This window comes from Nannospalax galili, unplaced genomic scaffold (genome assembly GCF_000622305.1).
Source record: "Nannospalax galili isolate Female #2095 unplaced genomic scaffold, S.galili_v1.0 scaffold406, whole genome shotgun sequence".
In the NCBI taxonomy this organism is placed as follows: Eukaryota; Metazoa; Chordata; class Mammalia; order Rodentia; family Spalacidae; genus Nannospalax; species Nannospalax galili.
In genome coordinates, this window is record NW_008357033.1 from 5,714,996 (window position 1) to 5,735,552 (window position 20,557).

Sequence of the window (20,557 nt, forward strand, 5' to 3'; positions counted from 1 at the left end):
GGGGGGGAAAGAAAAAGCAAAGAAAGAGGGTTTTGAAAAAGTGGCCTTCGTGTTAGGGGGGATTTTTTTTTTTTTTTAAATCTTCTACACGGGGCCTGGAGAGGTGGCTCAGAGGTTAAGAGCACTGAGACTGTTCTTGTAGAGCACCGAGTTTGATTCCCAGCACACATATGGTGGCAAACAACTGTCTGTAACTCCAGTTCCAGGGAATCCAGTGCCCTCTTCTGACCTCCACAGACATTTCATGACATGGGTATACTTACACACATGCAGGCAATACATTCATGCACATAAAATTAAAATAATAAAATATTTTAAGATAAGCAAATAAAATAAAAATCTCCTACACAAACAGAAACCAGGAGAAGACAATAATTTTGACTCTGAGCATTTGAGTCTGAGTGTCAGTGTCCCCTGGAGGTTAGAAAGCCACTGGAATCAAGGAAGTGAGGGTCACCCAGGTAGAAGAGACCATAAGGGAGCTGCAGGTGAGGGTGACCCCTCTAGAGAAGACCTTGAGGCCATAGGTGAATTTGGTGTGAGGAGAACAAAGTGCAGGATAGTGAGTGGCCTGTTAGAGAGGGGAAGAGGATGCCAGCTTTCAGAGAGCAAGAGGATGTCTGCAAGTTTGAGGTCAGCCTATTATACATAGTTCACGCCGACCAGGGCCACATAGTGAGAGTCTGTCTCAACCAAAATCAAGGGGGAAAAACTAATAAAAGTTGTTATAGTCAGTAATTAGGGTATTTCAGATAAAGTATCCTATGATTAAAAAAAAAACTTGAAAAGATTTATTTTTAATTATTGGTCTGTGTGGGGGTATGTGTATCAGTTACTTTTCTGTTGCTGTGATAAAATACCTTGACCAAAAGTGACTTACGGAAGAGTTTATTTTGGCTTGTGGTTCCAGAGGGGGAATCCATGATGGCTGGGGAGACATAGCAGCAGAGGCCAAAGCCTGGGAGCCCACATCTTCAGTGGCAAACACAAAGCAAAGAGAGAGCAAAACTGAAAGTGGATAAGGCTAGGAATTCTCAAAGCCCATCCCCAGGAATGTCCTTCCCCCAGCAGGGCCACACCTTCTAAATGTTCCATGATCTTCTCCAAATAGCACCAGCTAACCAAGTGTTCAGATACTTGAGCCTAGGGAAACATTTCTCATTCAAACCACCAGAGTATATGCATGAGAGTGAGGGTACCCAAGGAAACCAGAAGAGGGCATTGGATCCCTTGAGCCGAAGTTATAAAGCAGTTGTGAGCCATCCCACATAGGTGCTTAGACTGAAACTCAGGTCCTCTGCAAGAACATCACGTGCTCTTAACCATTGAGCCATCTCTTCAACCCCTTGAACAACTTTTAAAATTACATTTTATTTATTATTATTGTTATTATTGTGTGTGTGTGTGTGTGTGTGTGTGTGTGTGTACACTTGTATGTGTGTGTATGCCATAGCACATACGTGGAGGTCAGAGGACATCTTGTGGGACTTGGTTCTCTCCTTCCACTATTAGAGTCCTGGGGATTGAACACAGGTCGTCAAACTTGGTGGCAAGCTCCTTTACCAGCTGAGCCTTCACACTGCACGCCTCCTTACAATTTTTTTAGGTCTCCTAAAGTAACAAAGCATTTTATTCCTTAATGTTCATCAGGTTGCAGATTTTAAAAGTATGGCACAAGTGCAAAACAGTGTTAGTCTTTGTTTCTTTATGAAGTGCCTGCTGGATTTTCTTTTTCCCTTTGGTACTTTCTTGCTTCATCATAAATTCCTGTTAATTGTCAAAACAAATTAAGTCCCAGTAATCTCCCTCCTGTTTGACAAAGTCTGCCTCATCTTCTGAGCAGTTGCAACATGATGAAGAGAGCGCTGAGCATATGTGAGCACAGAACTGCACAGCTGTGGCCAGGGGAAATCCCGGATCCCAACTACCTGTGGTCAGGTCACCTGCTGTCCTGTGTTCCCTTTACCCTGGCGGCCTCAGGCTCCACTCTGTCCTTATGGATGACTGGAGTTTTGTTTGTGTTTGAAGATTTTAAATAATCTTTTAAAAAATATCTTCTTTAAGCCTGGCATGGTGGCACACGACTTTAATCCCAGCACTTGGAGGACAGAGGCAGGTGGATCTTTTTAAGTTTGAGGCCAGCCTGGTCTACAGAGTGAGTTCCAGGCCAGCTGGGGCTACAGGGAGACCCTGTCTCAAAAAAAGACAAAAAAAATTATTTATGTTATGTGTATGAGTGTTTTGCTTGCATGATGTATGTGCACTATGTATATACAATGCCCGCAGAGACCAGAAGAAGGTGTCAGAGCCCCTGGAACTGGAATTATTGGTGATTGTTAGATGCCTTGTGGGAACCCAACCTGGGTCCTCTGTAAGAGCAGCCAGTGCTCCTAGCTACTGAGCCATCTCCCTAGCCCCAAAATCTTTAAAAAGATTTTACTTATTTTTATATGAGTGTTTTGCCAGCATGTATAGTGATTCACCCAGGTTTGGTTCTATCATATCACAAAATTCAAGCCCCTTGAACTTGAATGATCTGAACGTTTGACAGAAGATGCAGTGTGCTCCTGCTGTCACAGCAGTGGTTTGAGTTTTACGGGATACTTTTTCCTTTAACCTCTGTGCTTTTGTGTTTGGGGTACTAAATAGTGGAGTAGGTGAGCGGGAGTGAAACACAGCCCTTGGTGCTGTTTAAATAACTCTGGTTTTAAACTTCCAAGCCCTGGGACCCATGACTTGTTGACTCTGCTGCCTTAAATCAGTCTTAGTTTTCTTTAGACTGGGCTCTGGCCCCTGATGACTGGGCTACCTTGACATCAAGACCTCCTTCATCCTTGTTGCTCTGTTTGGCATGTTGCAGCTTGGCATAGGTTTAAGGCAGAAATCTTTAGGAATTCATCTGTAGGTGTCTGTGGTTTGTCCTCCAGGCTTGGCTGAGCTTGCGGAGGGTGGGGGAGGGTAGAGAGAGAGATCCTCTGACAGGAGCACTTACTGCTTGCCTCCTCTGTGTCCTGATGTGGAATGTACTGGATGATAGGAGGCACCAGGCATCTGCAGAGAATATGGTGCAGTGATGGGGAGCTAACAGGCCCAGGCTCATTTCTGGCTACCAGGCATTAATCCTTTGACTCTGGGTTCCTGCAGGGCTCTAGGGTCTCTATCTGTAGTTAACTACTTTATGCCTCCCTCTCTGCAAGGGGTCAGTCAGTCAGTCAGTCAGTCAGTCAGTCACTGAGGCACTGAGTCTTTTTGCTCACTTAACCATCCAGGGCTGGGGTTGGGTCTTCTATCTCTTGGCTTTGTCATCCCTAAGGGCTTTGTCTTCACATCTTTTGTTTTGGTTTTGGTTTTTATTATTTTTATTTTATGTGTATGAGTGTATTGCCTGCATGTGTGTAAGTGTCCCCATGAGGTACAATGTGTGTAGAGTTCAGGCGTTGGATCCCCTGTAACTGGAGTTACAGATGGTTGTTAGCTGCCATGTGGATGCTGGGAATCGAACCTGGGTCCTCTACAAGAGCAGTCAGTGCTCTTAACCACCAAGCCATCTCTCCAGCCCTGTCTTCATGTCTTGGCTGGGTATCAGTGTCTGAGCTGTCACTTTAGGTAACAGTCCACAGATGAGAGACTGGGGTGATAGCTCCGTCAGTGAAGTATTTGCCTTGTAAGTGTGAGGACCTGTGTTTGGCTCTCCAGTGCCCACATAAAAGCTAGGCGAGGTAGAGTGTGCCTGTAATCCCTGCTTTGGGGGTACAGAGAAAGACAGATTCTCCAGAGCTCACTGATCAGCTACATACACTCACACACACAACACCAGGTAGAGAAAGAATCAGCGAAGACAGGTGACAGCCAGGCCCTGATATGGGGCGGCAGACATGCGTCACTCCGATTGTGCCTGGAATGCTGTGGCCTCACCTTTTGAGGCAAGAAAGCCAGGAGTACAGGTTCTGCTATCATCCCAGCCTTCAGAAGACTGAGTAGGGACCAGAGGTTTCAGGCCAAGCTGAGTTACAGAGCTAGCACATTACCTGGGGCTAAGCTATAAGCTTCATGTGGGTGTTTGGTTCCTGTTGAGAGGAAGGCAAATTTTGGTGGCCAGCCTCTGCAGCAACATGGAAAAGGCTAAAGAAAAGTTTACAGTGATGAGCATGTGACTACAGACTGTCCCTGGGCCTGTGTCCCTGGAGAACTGTCTTTAGTCCTTATAAATAATGTCCTTTTCTAAGCCTCAGGCTGAACTTGGAGAAAGAGTAGCCCTCCCCTGGCCCCCAAGGAACATGAGAGCAGCTAAGGAAGGTGAGGGGGCACACACATGTGTGCAGGGGCTAAGGAAGGTGATGGGGCACACACGTGTGTGCAGGGGCTAAGGAAGGTGGGGGGCACACACGTGTGTGCAGGGGCTAAGGAAGGTGGGGGGCACACACGTGTGTGCAGGGGCTAAGGAAGGTGGGGGGCACACACGTGTGTGCAGGGGCTAAGGAAGGTGGGAGGCACACACGTGTGCAGGAGCTAAGGAAGGTGAGGGGGCACACGTATGTGCAGGGGCTAAGGAAGGTGAGGGGGCACACACGTGTGTGCAGGGGCTAAGGAAGGTGAGGGTGCACACACGTGTGTGCAGGGGCTAAGGAAGGTGTGGGGGCACACACGTGTGCAGGGGCTAAGGAAGATGTGGGGGCACACACATGTGTTCAGGGGCTAAGGAAGGTGTGGGGGCACACACGTGTGCAGGGGCTAAGGAAGGTGTGGGGGCACACACGTGTGTGCAGGAGCTAAGGAAGGTGTGGGGGCACATGTATGTCCAGGGGCTAAGGAAGGTGGGGCACAGGTGTGTGCAGGGGCTAAGGAAGGTGAGGGGGTGCACAGGTGTGTGCAGGGGCTAAGGATGGTGGTGGGTGTATAGGTGTGTGCAGGGGCTAAGGAAGGTGCAATGGTGCACAGGCATGTACAGGACAGAGGGGCAGAAGTCTCTGCTACAGCACCAGCACTGAATACAGGGCTGGTGTATTCTCCAAAATGGGATGTGGTGAGGTTTGTAGAAAAGGCCAATGGACTCTTAGAGGATGCTATATATAGAAACTTGGAGATTTGAGGGAAAAGGGGAGCTAGGACAGATACCCCAAGGCTCAATATGGGTTCTTAGGTTCTCTGAGGTCTCTAAAGGCCTATGCAGCTGCATATATGTGGAGCAAAGCCTCCCTAGGCCTGTGGAGCTCTGCATGTGGAGTAAATACTCCTGGTATGGAAAGCAACCTCTTCTAGAGGATTTACTGTTTCTGGCCACCTGCCTACTTAGCCATCCAGCAATAGATCATACAGAGGAGCCCCAGTGCTTTTTTGAGTCATCTATGACACTAATATGAAGGCCAAGTCTTGTGATGTGATGTTCCCAGGCACACCAGACTTTACAAGGCCAATGTGAGATCCATTCTTTACCAGATCATTTGTCATCCTTGGATCAATATAACAAAATACCTGAGGCTGCTGACTTTATAAAGAGAAAAGGTTGTTTTAGCTTATATTTTTAGATGCTAAAAGTTCAATATCCAGAGTGGGATTGAGGTGATGAGCCATTTGTTTGGTCTCTGGTGAGGGCAGCGGGTGACAGCACATCCCAGTGGGACTCTGTGCAGGAAGTCAAAGGTCACATCTCTAATAGAACTGAAAAGTAAGAAGGGACAGGCCATATGCAAGCTTTTACAGCAACTTTCTGACAGTTGTCTGGGAGTCCTCAGATAGCTACCTCCCATGGGCAGTGACTTAGTGACCTAGGACCCAACCCCCAGTGAGCTTCTCTCCCTCTTAGCGGCACCTCGAGGACCCAAGCCTTTAACACAGGGGCCTTTGGGGACACTAAGCACCCAGGCTACAGCACCAGGTATTGGAGTCAGGGAAAGCTCACTTAGGGTCTGTGCATGGGAAGGTGACTAATTCATCTCAGTAGTTTCATTGAAAGTCTATTCACCTACCTACCTTAAAATTCACCCCTTTAAAATGTGCACGTGCATGCTTTGTAGTATATTCATAGAGTTGTGTAGGCATTACACTGTCTAGTTCCAGAAAACTGTCCTGTTCTAAACAGATTCTGTTAGCAATTCTACCCGCCATCCCCTCCTCCCATCCCTCCTGAGGTAGCCAGGATTCCACTTCTGCCTCTGGGAATTTGCCTATTCTAGATATTTCCTACATAGTGAAGTGTAGGAGACAGCTCCTAAGTGCCAGGAGGTGGGTCTGAACTCAAGTCTCCTGTCCCCAAGTCTCTCGTACTGTTCTATTATCTCATCTGCTGTTGACTAGTCTGGCCGCTTCCCCAATGGGAAACTAGTCAGATGTGGTTGGTAGCTGCTGTTGCCAAGAGCCGTCCTGATAGTGCCTGAGTTCCTGGGTATTGCTCTCTGCCCTCAGAGCAGGACTCTGGGATGGCCCTCACCCCTCTGGCATGTGGAAGAGGAGTCCTCGGCTGTGTAGTATTTCCTAGGCTGGTCTGAAGTGGAGCCTGCTGACCTGAGGCTCTGTGTCCCTGTTCTTTCCTGGCCCGAGCTTGCTCCTGTCATTTTTCTTTCCTCCAGATTGTCTTTGATGCCCCCCACCCCATTCCTCAGTGAGGAATACTCTTTAGTAGTTCATGGTGACAAGCAGCCTGTGATGTGCTGACTCACAGATCCCCGAGGAGGCTCTGAACATGGACTTAGCTCCCCTGGCACTTGACATTCAAGCCTTACAGGTGGCATTAGGAAGAGCCATTGGTACTCACTGGGCCCCTCCTGTCCTGTCCTAGATTGAGATGTTTTCTGTCAGGGCCTCTTCAGCCCTTGTGTGCAGCACATACAGAAAGGCACCGAAAGACACTGGGTCTCTTACACTGTGTGCTATCCTCTGGGTAATCAGTGACATTGCCTTTTCTGCATTAGTCCCAAGTAACAATGACATCAGGCCACTAGGGACAGGGCTAGTTCCTTTTAGCATCCGTTTTGTCTGTATCTTAGGTTGATCACTTCAGAGACAGCAGACATGTCCTTGTTTGAGTTTGTTCAGAATAGATCCCTCCTTTGATTTTGATTTCTCCGTGTAGGCTAACCAGCAGTGTAGCAGGTATGACCCAGGTGGCTGGTGTCCTATAGATTGACAGTAGCCCAGGCACCCCGCATCCTGTCCATGGGGCTCAGGCTACACCCTGGGCTTTGCTTAGTAGCACTTGTATGCAGAGCTGTATTTGAGGTGGGCCAGCTTGTGTGAATAGACTGGTTCCTGTCTTCTGGGAGCTTGGCGTCTTCCAGCTGGGTGCCTGTGAGTACTGTTCTTGAAGATGTGCTGGGATATTGTGCTTTGTGTCATGTAAATTTTTAGCTAAGAAAATGGGAGCTGCTCTGAGCCTGTGAGCTGGAGCCAGCACCTTCAGTAAACTAGTGATGACTTCAGATTATACTCTGCCTGGCATTGTGTGACCCAGGCAAGTTGCTTAAGGTTTTGAGTCAGAGACAAAGCAGTTATTTAGAAGTCAAGCGTGATGCAGTTCCTGGCTCAGTCAGTTCCCCGCTCAAGTTGAATATGGGAAGGAATAAAGATGGTTTCATTTGGGGGCAGCAGAAGGATAGGGGGCTGACAGCTGAGGATGGGGGCTCTGCTCTCTAGTGCTTTACTGATGTTGGGGTTCACTTTTCATCCCATGGTTGGCAGAGGTCCCAGCTGTGCCCAGGTAACCATGTTTCTCTCATGCCTAGGGCTGCCCCGACACCTGCACGCTGCTGCCCTGCCATGGGAACACTGTACAACACCAACACACTAGAGGCTTTCAAGACTGCAGACAAGAAGCTCCTTCTGGAACAATCAGCAAACAAGGTTAGCTATTAGATGCAATGGCTCAGTTCAAGTTCCTGTGGTTCCTGTTTCTGGTCAGGCACTCAGGCCTGTCACAGGAATAGTCCATAAGAGATACTCAGAGATGCTGGTGAGTTTGGGTTTCTTTCTCAGAGGGAATATGACCAGCTCTCTCCTCCAAGTGAGCGGGGAAGACAGCTAGGCTCTGACATGGACTATGCTGAAGTGGAAGATGAGGTTAGCATTTGCATGGCCTGGCCTCAAAGTTGTGCTCCCATGGCCATATGCATCTGAGTGCTCTGTGCCTTGTGTTCCCGGGAGGCTTGGCTGTCTGTCCACACCAGCACTTATTACACAGAGCCCTTACGGGCCCTCCAGCATTGCCAGGCCTAAATCTAGTTGGTGTCAGATGTTTGGTGAGCCCCTGTGACCTGGTCCTTGCTGATCTCAGTGGCCTTGCTGACCTCAGTGGTAGAGGGCCACTGAGGACACCTGCTACCACTCTTCCTCCTCTCTCTCCTAGGCCGTGGTACACTCTCTACATGGATGTCTTTGCTTTGCTTCTTCACATCGTGTAGAGAAGAATTCCAGGGGTGGGGTGGTGAGGCAGTCTTTGTCAGCCTAGTCATTTACTTGTGGGGTCTTCATACCAGTCTTAGAAAACAGATGGCAGGGGCTGGAGAGATGGCTCAGTGGTTAAGAACACTGGCTGTTCTTGCAGAAGACCCGGGTTCAAATCCCAGCACCCACATGGCAGCTAACATCAGTCCGTAACTCCAGTCCCAGGGGATCCAACGCCTCTTCGGATCTCCGCGGGCATTGTATGACATGGGTGTACTTACCTACATGCAGATAATACGTGCGTACACATAAAATAAAAATAATAAATAAAATTTAAAACAAAAGAAAGAAAAGAAAACAGATGGCATCTTCTCACTATTGATGGGCAGGTCCGTTAGTGCAACCATTTTGGAAAACTCCTCAAAAACCAAGACTAGAACCTGCATGTGCAACTGGTGGGTGTGAATCTAGAAGAAACAAGAGCCCTACGTGGAAGGGACACCTGAACCCTGCTGTATCACTCACTGCCCTGTTCACAGTAGCCAGGATACCCTGAATGGATGACCCATACAGGAACATGGTGTATATATGTAGTGGACCCTTACTTGGCCATAAAGAATAAAATCCTGTCATTTGTGACAACAGGGGTAGAGTAGGAAGACATTAGATTTAGTGAAATGAGCCAGGCACAGAAAGACAAACACCACAGAGCCTCACTCACACAGGGAAGTGGAACATGTTGATCTCTGAAGGGGAGAGCAGGACAGATGCGGCTGGGAACTAGAGGCCAGAGGAAGGATGGACAGGAGGTACCAAGACACAGAAGAGGAGTAAGTCCCAGTTTCCTGCAGGGCAGTGATTCTTTTACAGTGCATATCTCAGAGTAACTAGAAGAGGAATTCGTGGATTCCTACCAAAAACAAAACAGAAAACAAAACCCCCCAGCTAATTACTGTGGTATGTATACATGTGCCCATTGTATGTGTGCCTCGAGTTACCATACTGTACTTGCCAAATACTTTCACTTATTATGAGTCAGTTTCACAAAAAAACTAATTACAGGAGCCATGCTAAAAATAATAACAATGTAGGCAAACCATAGGAGAAGGGTCTTAAGTTGGCCACTCCCCTTGCAATGGACGCAGCTCCTGCTAGACAGGCCTGGCTATCTCTATTTTGGCTGTATCCCTAACCAGGAGTCTCCAGAAACTTAGGTCAGGTCTTACTTCCGCCTTGACCGGGCTCCGACTGCTGGCTTATCAGAAAGCGGGGTCTGCTCTTCCATGTAGCCTCTTCTTTAGGTTGTGGTGTCAGTGGCAGGAACTGTTTTCTATTTCCCTCTCATACCCATAGACCTGGGGAATCCTTGTTGCCAGGATTGCTTTGGCCCCATTTGCAACACAAAGTCTAGCAACTGAACCACAAAAGCATATTGTGCTCTGCAGCAGGGACCAGTTTGGCTTTCACCTTCAGACATGTGTCCAGAAGCATGACATTTGTCCCCTTTCCTCATCTCTCAAGGCGAGAGGGCCCCAAATAGAGCTTTAAGAAAGCTACACTATATGGCCAGGTGTGGTGGCTCGCGCCTTTAATCCCAGAACTGAGAAAGCAGAGGGAAGCAAGTTTCTTTGAGTTTGAGGGCAGTTTGGTCTACATAGCCAGTTCCAAGCTAACCAGGGCTACATAGTGAGACCCTGTCTCAAAAACAACAACAAAAGCCGTAGTAGTTCAGTTCAAGCCCCTCATTTTAGAACTCCGGTTTCTTCAGCACCCTCCCTGCTAAGTCTCAGGAATTCTCTACCTGCTTCTGTGACAGAAGTCCTTTGTGGAGCTGAACCTGCATTTATGACTAAGCTTCTCAAGGGAGGGCCCATGCCTCTTGTTTCTGCAGCCCTCCACACCTGGCACCAGTAGACAGCAGTAAGTCCTAGCTGATGGGCATCTCAAGGGCATGAGTGCCGGGTCGCCTTCTCCGTGCTGAGCAAGGGAAGGTGCCGCTGTTCTCACTAACTCTGATAATGACAGAGCGAGCCTGACAGGCCGTGTGAAGTAGGCATTGAGGTAATGAGCCACTTGAGTGCCCAAGAGCAGGGACTTGGCCAGAAGGGAAGAAAAGCCGGTGCCTCTCAGCCGCAGTGGCTTCCCAAAGAGGCTGGCAGCCCGACTTAATGCCTTTCCTTCTTCTCACAGATCTGGGACTCCATCAAGTCCGGCGCTGCTCTTGAAAACCCCGTGCTCCTCAACACATTCCTACTCTTGACCTTTGCGGTAAGTAAATGGGTGCCTGTTGCATGGAGACTGTGAAGCCCTGGCTCAGCCCCCGGCTCGGCTCCCGACTTGGCTCCTAGCTCAGCCACTTAGATCAACAGGATGCTGTGCTTTCTCTCCAGGAACTCTTACCTGGGAGTGTTTGCTGTGAGTTAAGGAAGCTGTTTGCTGAGTAGCCAATAGTGCTGGCACCTGTTCGTGCAAGTTTAATCTATTCCTTCTGGTCACCCTGCAGTTATTGCATGACTTGTCTCACATGGTGACAACTCCTGTCACTCAGGACAGGACAAGCCTTGTTCACAGAGCAGTGGCTTCATTGTTGTTGACTAATGTCTTTGTTAAAAACAGACTTACAGCCAGGTATGAAGGCACACACCTCTGATCCCAGCACTCACAAGCCTGAGGCAGGAGGATCACCGGAATTTTGAGACCAGCCTGGTCTACATAGTAAATTTCAGGCCAGCTAGCAAAACTCTGTCATAAAAAACCAGCTCACTTGCAAGGCCCATTGTGTCACCCAGTTTGCTATCACTATGGCAAAATAGTGATAATCAGCTTATAAGAAGGAGAATTTTATAGTGGTTCATGGCCTCAAGTTTCGGAGAATGCCATGATGGGAGTCTGAAGCAGAAGCTGCTTACCTCATGGCTGCTGGAAAGCAAAGAGAGTCAGGAAGAGACCAGGTCCCAGTGTCCCCTTTAATGGCATGCCCTCAGTGGGATAATTATATTCTATTAGCTCTGTCTCCTAAAGTCCCAATACTCCTCAGTAGTGTTGCAGTCTGAGGACCAAGCTTTTAACCCATGTGCCTCTGGGGACAGTCCAATCCAAACTGCAGCAGCCACTGTTTAAGGGAGGGGTGTCCAGATTAGAGGGATCACACGGCTTGAAGACATGACTGTTTATTAAGAGAGAAATAAAAATGTTTTCTGTGTATAACTTAATTTTTAAAAATATGAAGGGCAGACTTGAAGAGGAGAAGAAATTATGTATACCAGCTAATTCAGTATGAGGGAGGGAAGGGCCTGACCTCAGTAAGGGGCAAGATGGGAAATGGTAAGGGTTGCCATACATGTGCATGCACACACACAGATGTGGGAATGTGCGTGTAGATGGTTCCTTAGTGTGATGGTTCAGTTTAAGATATTTCTGTGTATGGTGTTGGAGCTTGAACATGGAGCCTCATACATGCTAGGTAAGTGTTCTACCTCTGTGCTACCGGCCCCTCAGTGTAGGATCTTTTTTGAGCTCTGCTACTTGCAAAAGCATAGCCATAAACCGTCCCGTTTCACTCCTAGTACAGTATTCAGTAAAGCGCAGGAGATTCAATACTTTACCTTAGAGGCCTAGTGTGAGATGGTTTGCCCAGGTAAGAGCTGTGTTGGGAGCACACTACGTGCAGTCATGTGAAGTTCTGCTGTTCAGTGTGTTGGGGGGTCATTTTGGTATTTTAGACAGGGTCTCATGTAGCCCAGGCTGGCTTCTAACTCTCTGTGTAGCTGAGGCTACCCTTGAATTCCTGATTGTCCTGCCTTCACCTCCCCAGTGCACCAACAGGCTCAGCAGGTTTGTTGAAGCATTAGCAACACTCCACACAGCAAAAAGACAAACTCTCTGCAAGGGAAGGGGTTCAGAGCTGGAGCACTGTCGCCCCTCTGAAAAGTCTGGCCTTTTATATTCTGTAGTCTGAAAGGTGGGACAGGTCTGGGCTTCCCCCTTTGGATTGGACAGGGCAGTTTTTGGTTGGTTCATTCATATGAAAACAACAGGATCCTGATTAGGTGAAGCAAGGCAGGAAGCTTGACGTTCTCACCAGAGGGAGCCCTCCTGTGGGAGTCAGGGGAACCCACCAAAAGGACCAACTTTGAACAAGAACCTGGAAGTGGGCAATCTTGGGTGAGAGTGAAAGTAATTGGAGCTTAGCCGAATCTAGTCTGGGGCGTGTTCCCCGGACTATGCCTAATTCAGAATCGTCTCCTATTCTTCATTATGGTGGACAGTGAAAAGCGGTCCAGTCCTTGGTCAGATTAGGTGCAGTTAGACCTCCATCATTTGTCTGTGTAATTGACCAATTTTATAAGTTCTATGCTAGGATAGATTTAAATATTGCTAAAGATTTCTGAGTTTGTTACTTGAATACAAGTCCATTTTTATACCAGAAATTCTTGTTAATTAAGCATTAATCCATTTTTTTCATTGTTTTACTTATTTATTTAATAACCACATACTTAGAAGAAGCATTTCATTACAGCAGCATTGACATTCAATAACAATTTCCTGAGCTAAGATGCATCTCTTTCAAAATTGGCTGTAAATTTTTAGGTTTACAATTGAATTATTACAGTTACACAATATTGTACTCAGTATAAACCCTATAAGATATAAAATTAAATGAGGTTTTAACCTTTAAAAAAGATCTCCATTTCATTATTAAAATACACAGTTTCATATAGAAAAATTCATTTTTAATGCAATTGACATTAAGATTTTTGCACCTGCATTTCTGATCTCCATATATCTGATTATTACTAGTCACGTTCATTTACTTTCTGAGCTCCTTGGCATCTGAGCATGGATATAAAGTCATCAGGTAGATTTTAATTATTTAATAACCACATGATTAGAAGCATTTCATTACAGCATTAACATATTTAATAACAATTTCCAGAGCAAAGATGCTTCTCTTTGAAAATTGGCTGTAAATTTTGAGGTTCACAGTTAAATTAATACAGTTATACAATATTATACTCAGTATAAACCCTGTAAGACATAAAAATAAATGAGGTTTTAACCTTTAAAAAAGATCTCCATTTCATTTTAGAATATAATCAGATACGTACAGATTAGAGATGCATACGCCAACAGCTCAGTGTTAGTAGCAAAAACAGTGAGTCTTTCTGCAAGCATTTTTTATACCAAGAATTTTAATTGACAATTTCATCTTAATGAGAAAATAACATTAGCTCTTACTTAGACTTTTAAGTAATTTTCTAGAGTCAGTGGGTTGTCAGCCCTGGTGTCCTTTTGCCAAGTATTCTTAGCCAGTCTATACAAAAAAAAAAAAAAAGTCAAAAAGCTCACCTTTAAAATCTTCAGACACAAAGGACTTTATGTTTAATTTGCCCAAGGCCCTATGTGTCCTGAAAGAAAACTCTAAGAAATTCAAAGCTTTGGCTTCTAGCTCACTCCTGTGAGGCACTCCATCTTGAATTGGTTAACCTTTTGCTGAAGATCAGCTCTGACAAATCACTTAAGCACAGAGAACAGGCAGTGTCTCTCGGGGCTGCGGCTTTCCTCTCTGTGTCCTCAGGCCTCAAAGGGACAGGCACTTCATTAATTTCAATTTTTCAGTTTGCTTTGCTATTGTGTTAGGGATTTTTTTTAAGCATATCAATTAATGGAGACTATGGAAATTGTCACCTAGAACTGTTTATATATACATTTGTATATTAAAAGTCAGCAAGTGACTCCATTGCTACGAAAAACCTGGAACCAGCACATTCACAGAGAAATAATAGGTTAGTATTGCCAGAGGGCTGTGTGGTGGGGCCCTTCTGCTGACAGTACAGGGTTTCTCCTTGGTATAAAGAAATGTTCTAGAAACAGTAATCAGTGATCCAACTGTGTCAAAAAATTCATAAAACAAAAAGCAAAACCAGAACTGGAGAGATGCTCAGCAGTTAAGAGCACTGGCTGCTCTTACAGAGGACCCAGATTCAGTACTCACATGGCAGCTCACAACTATCTATAGCTCCAATTCCAGGGGATCTAACACCCTCTTCTGGCCTCCACAGGCATTGCATGGATGCACTTATATACATTCAGGCAACACTTGCACATGTAAAATTAACATAAATAAATTTTAAACATTTAAAAAAGCAAACCCCACTGAATTATATGTGTAAATATGGCAAGTTTGAGGTAAGGTGAATTATGTCTCAATAGAAGTATTATCTAGGGGCTGAGGAAATGGTTCAGGGGTAAAGCCCTGTGGAGCAAGCACATAGACTGGAGTTCAGACTCCCCCTGCCCCCTCAATCCAGGTAAAAGCCAAGTGGGCATGGTGGCCACCTGTGATCCTAGGGTGTGGGAGGCTTCCTAGAGAAGCTGGCCAGCCAGAATAGCCTCATCAGTGAGGGCTGGGTTCAGTGATAGATCATGTCTCAATATAATGTAGAAAAAGGAAAACATCCAGCATCAACCTCAGAGCTACACACACACACACACACACACACATACAGCATCAACCTCAGACCTACGCACACACACACACACACACATACACATGCACGTACGTGCGTGCCACACAAACGTGCATATGTGCATGCATGCCATACACATGTACATATGTCAAAAAACCCCACAAAACAAACAGAAACTAAAAAAAATAAATAAAACAGTCATCTAGCAGCTCTGCAGCTTCATTCTTTAGCAAAATTCAAGAAGCGATGCTTCCTTGGCTGGAGAAATATACTAGCAGCCCTTAGTCACAGACTGGAGAAGAGACTAGCCAGGACCCACAGTGCTCTGGGGTCCTCCTCATGACAGAGTCAGTCCCAAAAAATTCAGAGGAGTGGGGCTGAGTGAGAGTTTTGTGGAGAACAGCGTCATGAACCCCTTTCCCTGGGTACCCTGCCCCATGTGCGAATGGTCAGCTATTCCTGAGATGATGTTGCTGCTGCACCTCAGTGCTTGGAGCCTTCTGTAACACACTGTCAATCAGGGGCTCACTTTATCTCCACTCTATATGGAAGGTGAGCTGCCTGATGGCTGGCACCAAGGCTTAGTCTTCCTATTATCTGAGTGTCTCACAGTTTGCCTTATACAAAGCAAATGCTTAATAGTTGTTGACTTATGCTTGACCAGGAAGACATTGTAGAAAGCAACACTAAATAGAGCAGCATCTGTAATCTGAAAACCTGAAACCCCAGAATGTTTCCAAGTTTGGACTTTGAATGTTGACAGGGTAACACAATGGAAAATCCCACACCAGAATCCTCATGTGATGACCACAGTTAAAATGCTGGTGTTCTGAAAATATTGTATAAAGCACTCGGGCTTCAGAGCTAAGGTATAAATAATACACAAATGAATTTCGTATCAGAATAGGGTACCGTTCACAGATACCTCATTATGCATATGCAGATTCTCTGAAATCTGAAAAATGCAAAAATACCTCACATCCCAAGCACTTGGGGAAGGAAGGACAAACTGCACAGCTTTCTTCAGGATATGAAGTGGGCATGAGGGTGTGGGACTCAGCTTCATTAGTCTCGTGTGTAGTGTGTACAGGTCCTGAGGTCAAGGCAGAAATTCTGCATTCTCTTGTGGTCTCTGTTAGACATGAGAATAGCAAGATGGGCATATTTCGTGTGCATCAGCTTTTTAGTGCATTACTCTTTTGTGGTGATTTTTCAAACGGTCTCATGTAGTCCAGACTGGCCTAAAATTTACTACATAGCTGAGGATGGCCTTAAATGTCTAGTTCTGCCTCAGCCTCTCCAGTACTGTGATTACATGTATGCACCACAACTCCTGGCCCAATGTATTACATTAATAGATGTGTTTTGGCTTAATTCTGCTATGCAGTTTTATGTGTTTTCTTTCTAGGACCTAAAGAAGTACCACTTCTACTACTGGTTTTGCTGCCCTGCCCTCTGTCTTCCTGAGGGTGTCCCTCTCATTCGAGGGCCAGTGTGCTTGGAGCAAAGGTTTTCATCAAAACAGGTATCAACAAATAAGACAAAATACAGGTAAAGTTGAGCTTCTGTGGGAGAGAGGCTTGTGGCTCACACCAAAGATGAGCAAATACATCCCAAGATGGAAAAGAGGCAGCTGGGGGGTGGGAGCTCCAGGTGGTCTAGGGCACAGTGTTTACTGTTTATAATGTCATTGTGAGGAACAATGAGCGATGATTTTTCAGGTAGTCCCTGAAATTTGGTGAAATGCTAAGCTTATAGGGAGGAAGTACAGGAACATTTTGAAAAACTGTGAAAAGTTACCAGCATGTGGCTTTTCATTTTCAACATGGGAAGATGCAGAGCCATGTCATTTGAGAAGAGTCTCAACAGCACAGGGCCTCTCCTGTCCTCTACCAAGTAGCAGAACCTCATCTTGGGGAATGGGGCAGGCTGAGTTAGTTGTCTACTTCAAGGAGGTCATTAGACATTAGTCCCAAGAAGTAAGATGATCAGGCTGGCAGAGCACAGCTCTAAATTGGAAAATTCTGATTGTTATTAAGACTGAGATTGAGGGTCAAGATACTCTTAGTTCACAAAGCATGTCAGTCACTAATATGCTGAATTCTGAAGCTTTCAAGGTTTTCCAAAATTAAGTTTCTTTAGAACAAATAAAAGGTTGTGGTTTTATATAACTGATCACCTAAGAAAAAAACCTAACTTGGGACAAGGCAGTATAGATGGAGAAATTCTCATATTTAGGGAGGATAAAAATGTTCTAAAATCATCTCAGCAACAGTTTCTCAACCCTGTAAACATGCTAGAAAAAAAATCATAGACTGTGTCTTTTAGATGGGGGAATTGTAGGTGTGTGAATTGTCAGAACAAAGCTATTAAAGATCATGGTCTCAACAACAAAGCTTCCTCATGCAACAGAGGATGACAAACACGTAAGGCCACAAGTGATCAGAGTGTAGAGAGTAAGAGACTGCAGAGTGTGTGTCCCTGGATAAGACTCCTATATTAAACCTCACCAACCCAGGGTTCAGGGACCATTGCAGAAGAGGGGACAGAAAAATTGTAAGAGCCAGGAGTGGTGCATGACCATAAGGAAAACAGCCTTAAAGGCTTCTGGGAACTTGCTCGTATGAACTTACAGCAGTTGTGACAGCATGTACAAGATCCATGCAAACTCAATCAGACAAAACCCAGTATAGAACTGGGAAATGAGCAGGAGACACCAATCTTAGCAGAGGAACTATTGGGCAGCCGATCACTGCTGGGTGAGGGAGAGTTAATCTTCTTTAAGAGAATGATGGTAGATGGGCTGAACAGGTTCCAGTGGATGAACTTGCACTGAGAGACATCTGGGTACACAAACTTGACTCAACAGGCCTTAACATATAAGACAAAATGTGTTAAATTCTGTGGGGGCTATGGGTGGGGGGTGGGGTCCAAACAGTGGAGGTCTAAATATGATTGACATATTGTATGAAATCCATAACAATTCAATAAAAAATACACATTGAAAAAAAAAAGATCATGGTCAATTTTCTCTGGGGCTGGAGAGATGGCTCAATGGTTATGAGTACTGACTGCTTTTTGGAGGACCCAGTGTTCAGTTCCCAGCACCCGCAATGGCAGCTACAGCTGTCCATAACTGCGGTTTTCAGATGATCCAGCACCCTCTTCTGACCTCTATGGGCATTTCACACACAGTGCACTTACATACATGAAGGCAACACATACACATAACTTTTTTTTAAGAATAATTGTCAATTTTCTCAATGGAAAGAAACCCATGCTGGGTTGTCACAGAGAAAGAATGCTCTCTAGACCTCTGTGACTGAGAGCTTAGGCCACCACCATGCAGAACCAGAAAAGGTTCCTTTGTGCCTCTGAGACACACTACAAGTAGTGCCATAGAGAGGTTACATTAGGGACTCTTGTGTTTTTTTACTGCTAAGGAGTAAGGGGTGAGTGACTTCCTGCTGTAAGATTCCTTTCGTCTAATCAGAGCTGTAGCATCTCCTAGAGGCTCACCTCAGTGTCACTGTTTACAGATGCAGGCCCTGGAGCGTGCGTATGATGATCTGTGTCAGAAAGAAGGAGTCACAGCCCTACCATACTTCTTAATCAAGTACGATGACAACACAGTGCTGGTGTCCCTGCTTAAACACTACAGTGATTTCTTTCAAGGTCAAAGGACAAAGGTCAGAGATACTCTAAGTATCATTTTATTATGCAGTTAAGAAAAATCTGAAGTTCATGTTGTAATAGACTATTATAAAATTGAAACTCAGGTATCTTTAACCCTCTGCAGAATGTTCTAGAATATTTTCTCTGTCCTCTTCCAACCTTGCTATCTACAGTTCAGTTTGCCTTTGGGGTCCCCCTAGCTCTCTCACAGCTCAGTCTTTTGGATTCCCCTCTTCCTACTAATAAGAAAGAACTGGCAGTGTCCTCTTGCCCTTTTGCATGCCTATGTCTGGCTGTCCATCACAGCACCACCTCTGCAGCTTGCCTCATCCTGGACACCTGCAGTCTTCTAGCTTCCGTCTTGCATAACACTACTGTAGACTGCTCACATTCACTGCTCTGCCATTCACTGAGCGTAGCAGGGTCTTCTTTCAGGTCCCTACCTTCGTGCCTCATCCTCCACCATCTTCCTTGTAAACCATTGTTCTAGCTAAGCTTGCCTATTCCCCCCCAATACCCCTATCACCTTCACCCAATCAGACATACCTAGAACTTTTTCTGTCTCTTTTTCCTCATGTTATACCATCTTGCTGTGAGCCATCCTATGACATTCTCTGTCCTTAGTGAAATTCTCCTTCTACCATGGAGCGTTCTCATGGGTGTAGTCCTCCCTGTCTGGACTCCCTCCACATAGTCCCAGGTCCTCATACGCAGGTCTAGTGCCCTTTCTGTACCATGTTAGACTGTAAGCTCTTGGGGTCAGAACCCACATAGAATGGATGTGCGACTGTGGAGTGTCTAGTGCTTGTCTAGGCCCTCAATAAAATTCTCTTGAATGAATAAAAGAGTACTTGTAAATGTCTTAAAAGAAAAAAAAAAAAAAAAAAAAAAACCAGGGGCCAGAGAGATGGCTCGGGTGTTAACACTTGCTGTTCTTCCAGAGGACCAGAGTTCCATTTCCAGCACCCATGTGGCAGCTAACAACCATCGTAACTCCAGTTCCAGGGGTCTGATCCCCTTTTCTGGCCTTCTTGGGCATTACACAACACTTAAATACATGCAGGCAAAACACTTATATACATAAAATACAAATAATAAATACAGTATTTTTAAAAGAAACCAGATATGTAGTAGGCTTTTGTAGCTGTGTAGGAAGCTGTGAATTAAAAGAAAAAATTCATAAAAATTAAGAGGTTGTGAAATCAGATGGAGTAATTTGAATTAAAATATATCAGAGTTGAGAAAAAAGAGATCCTTAACTGATGGCTGGTTATTCCTCAGCCTGAACCCAGGACATCTTATTTGTTTGTTTGGTGCTGGGCATTACGCCCAAGACTTTGTTATGACAGATGCTCTGTCACAGAGTTCTACCCCCAGCCCAGGTGGCCTTTTTAAAAGTACATTTTAAAATCAACTACATTAGCATTTTCTTTTGCAGAGCAAAAGGTCTCAAGGAACTAGGATTTAATTTTATTAAACTCATCGTTTCCAGGTGATGTCATAGAACAGTAGTTAAATTAGCAGCAATATAGACCAAGCCACCAGTAACTTAAAATCCAGTGTAGTGAGAGGTCTGATTGTGACAGCACGCAAGACTGTTTGAGAGCAACCAGAGGTCAGGATGAGTGCAGTAAATAGACACCCCCCCCGCCATCCCCCCACCATACCACCACTCCACCAGCAAAATGATATGCAAAGCACTGCAGGGCTTCAGAAGGGGCGTTGACAGACTTGAACTCTTAGAATAATTCTGTGAAATGGGTGTCACAGTATTTGCATTTTCTGTTTGAAGAAAATGAGACGAAAGTTACCCAAGCCGCTGTACCCTCTGCCTCTCCATCCCTGCAATGCTCAGGTGCTCTGCTTGACCTGGCATTCTAAATCGATCTAGGCTCAATGCCCAAGGTTGTCACCTGGCTCTGCTGTGATCAGGAGAAAGCAGAGAAACATTTCCTTGCCTGAGTTTTTTGTCAAATGCCACAAAACTGCTTTTTCCACCATTCGGTGAAGACTAAACATTGCTAATGTGAATAAAA

At 45.4% G+C, this 20,557-nt stretch overlaps 1 protein-coding gene across 5 annotated transcripts in view; it reads left to right on the top strand.

Moving 5' to 3' along the window:
* Window positions 1-20,557, top strand: part of Atg7 (autophagy related 7) — a 272,025-nt gene that overhangs the window by 30,571 nt on the left and 220,897 nt on the right. For all 5 annotated transcript variants that reach the window (XM_029557052.1, XM_029557053.1, XM_029557055.1 and 2 more), the window contains 4 exons: window positions 7,719-7,836; window positions 10,567-10,644; window positions 16,255-16,371; window positions 18,386-18,535. In XM_029557052.1, coding sequence (XP_029412912.1) covers window positions 7,719-7,836; window positions 10,567-10,644; window positions 16,255-16,371; window positions 18,386-18,535 — 463 coding nt within the window. The remainder of the gene's footprint in view (window positions 1-7,718; window positions 7,837-10,566; window positions 10,645-16,254; window positions 16,372-18,385; window positions 18,536-20,557) is intronic.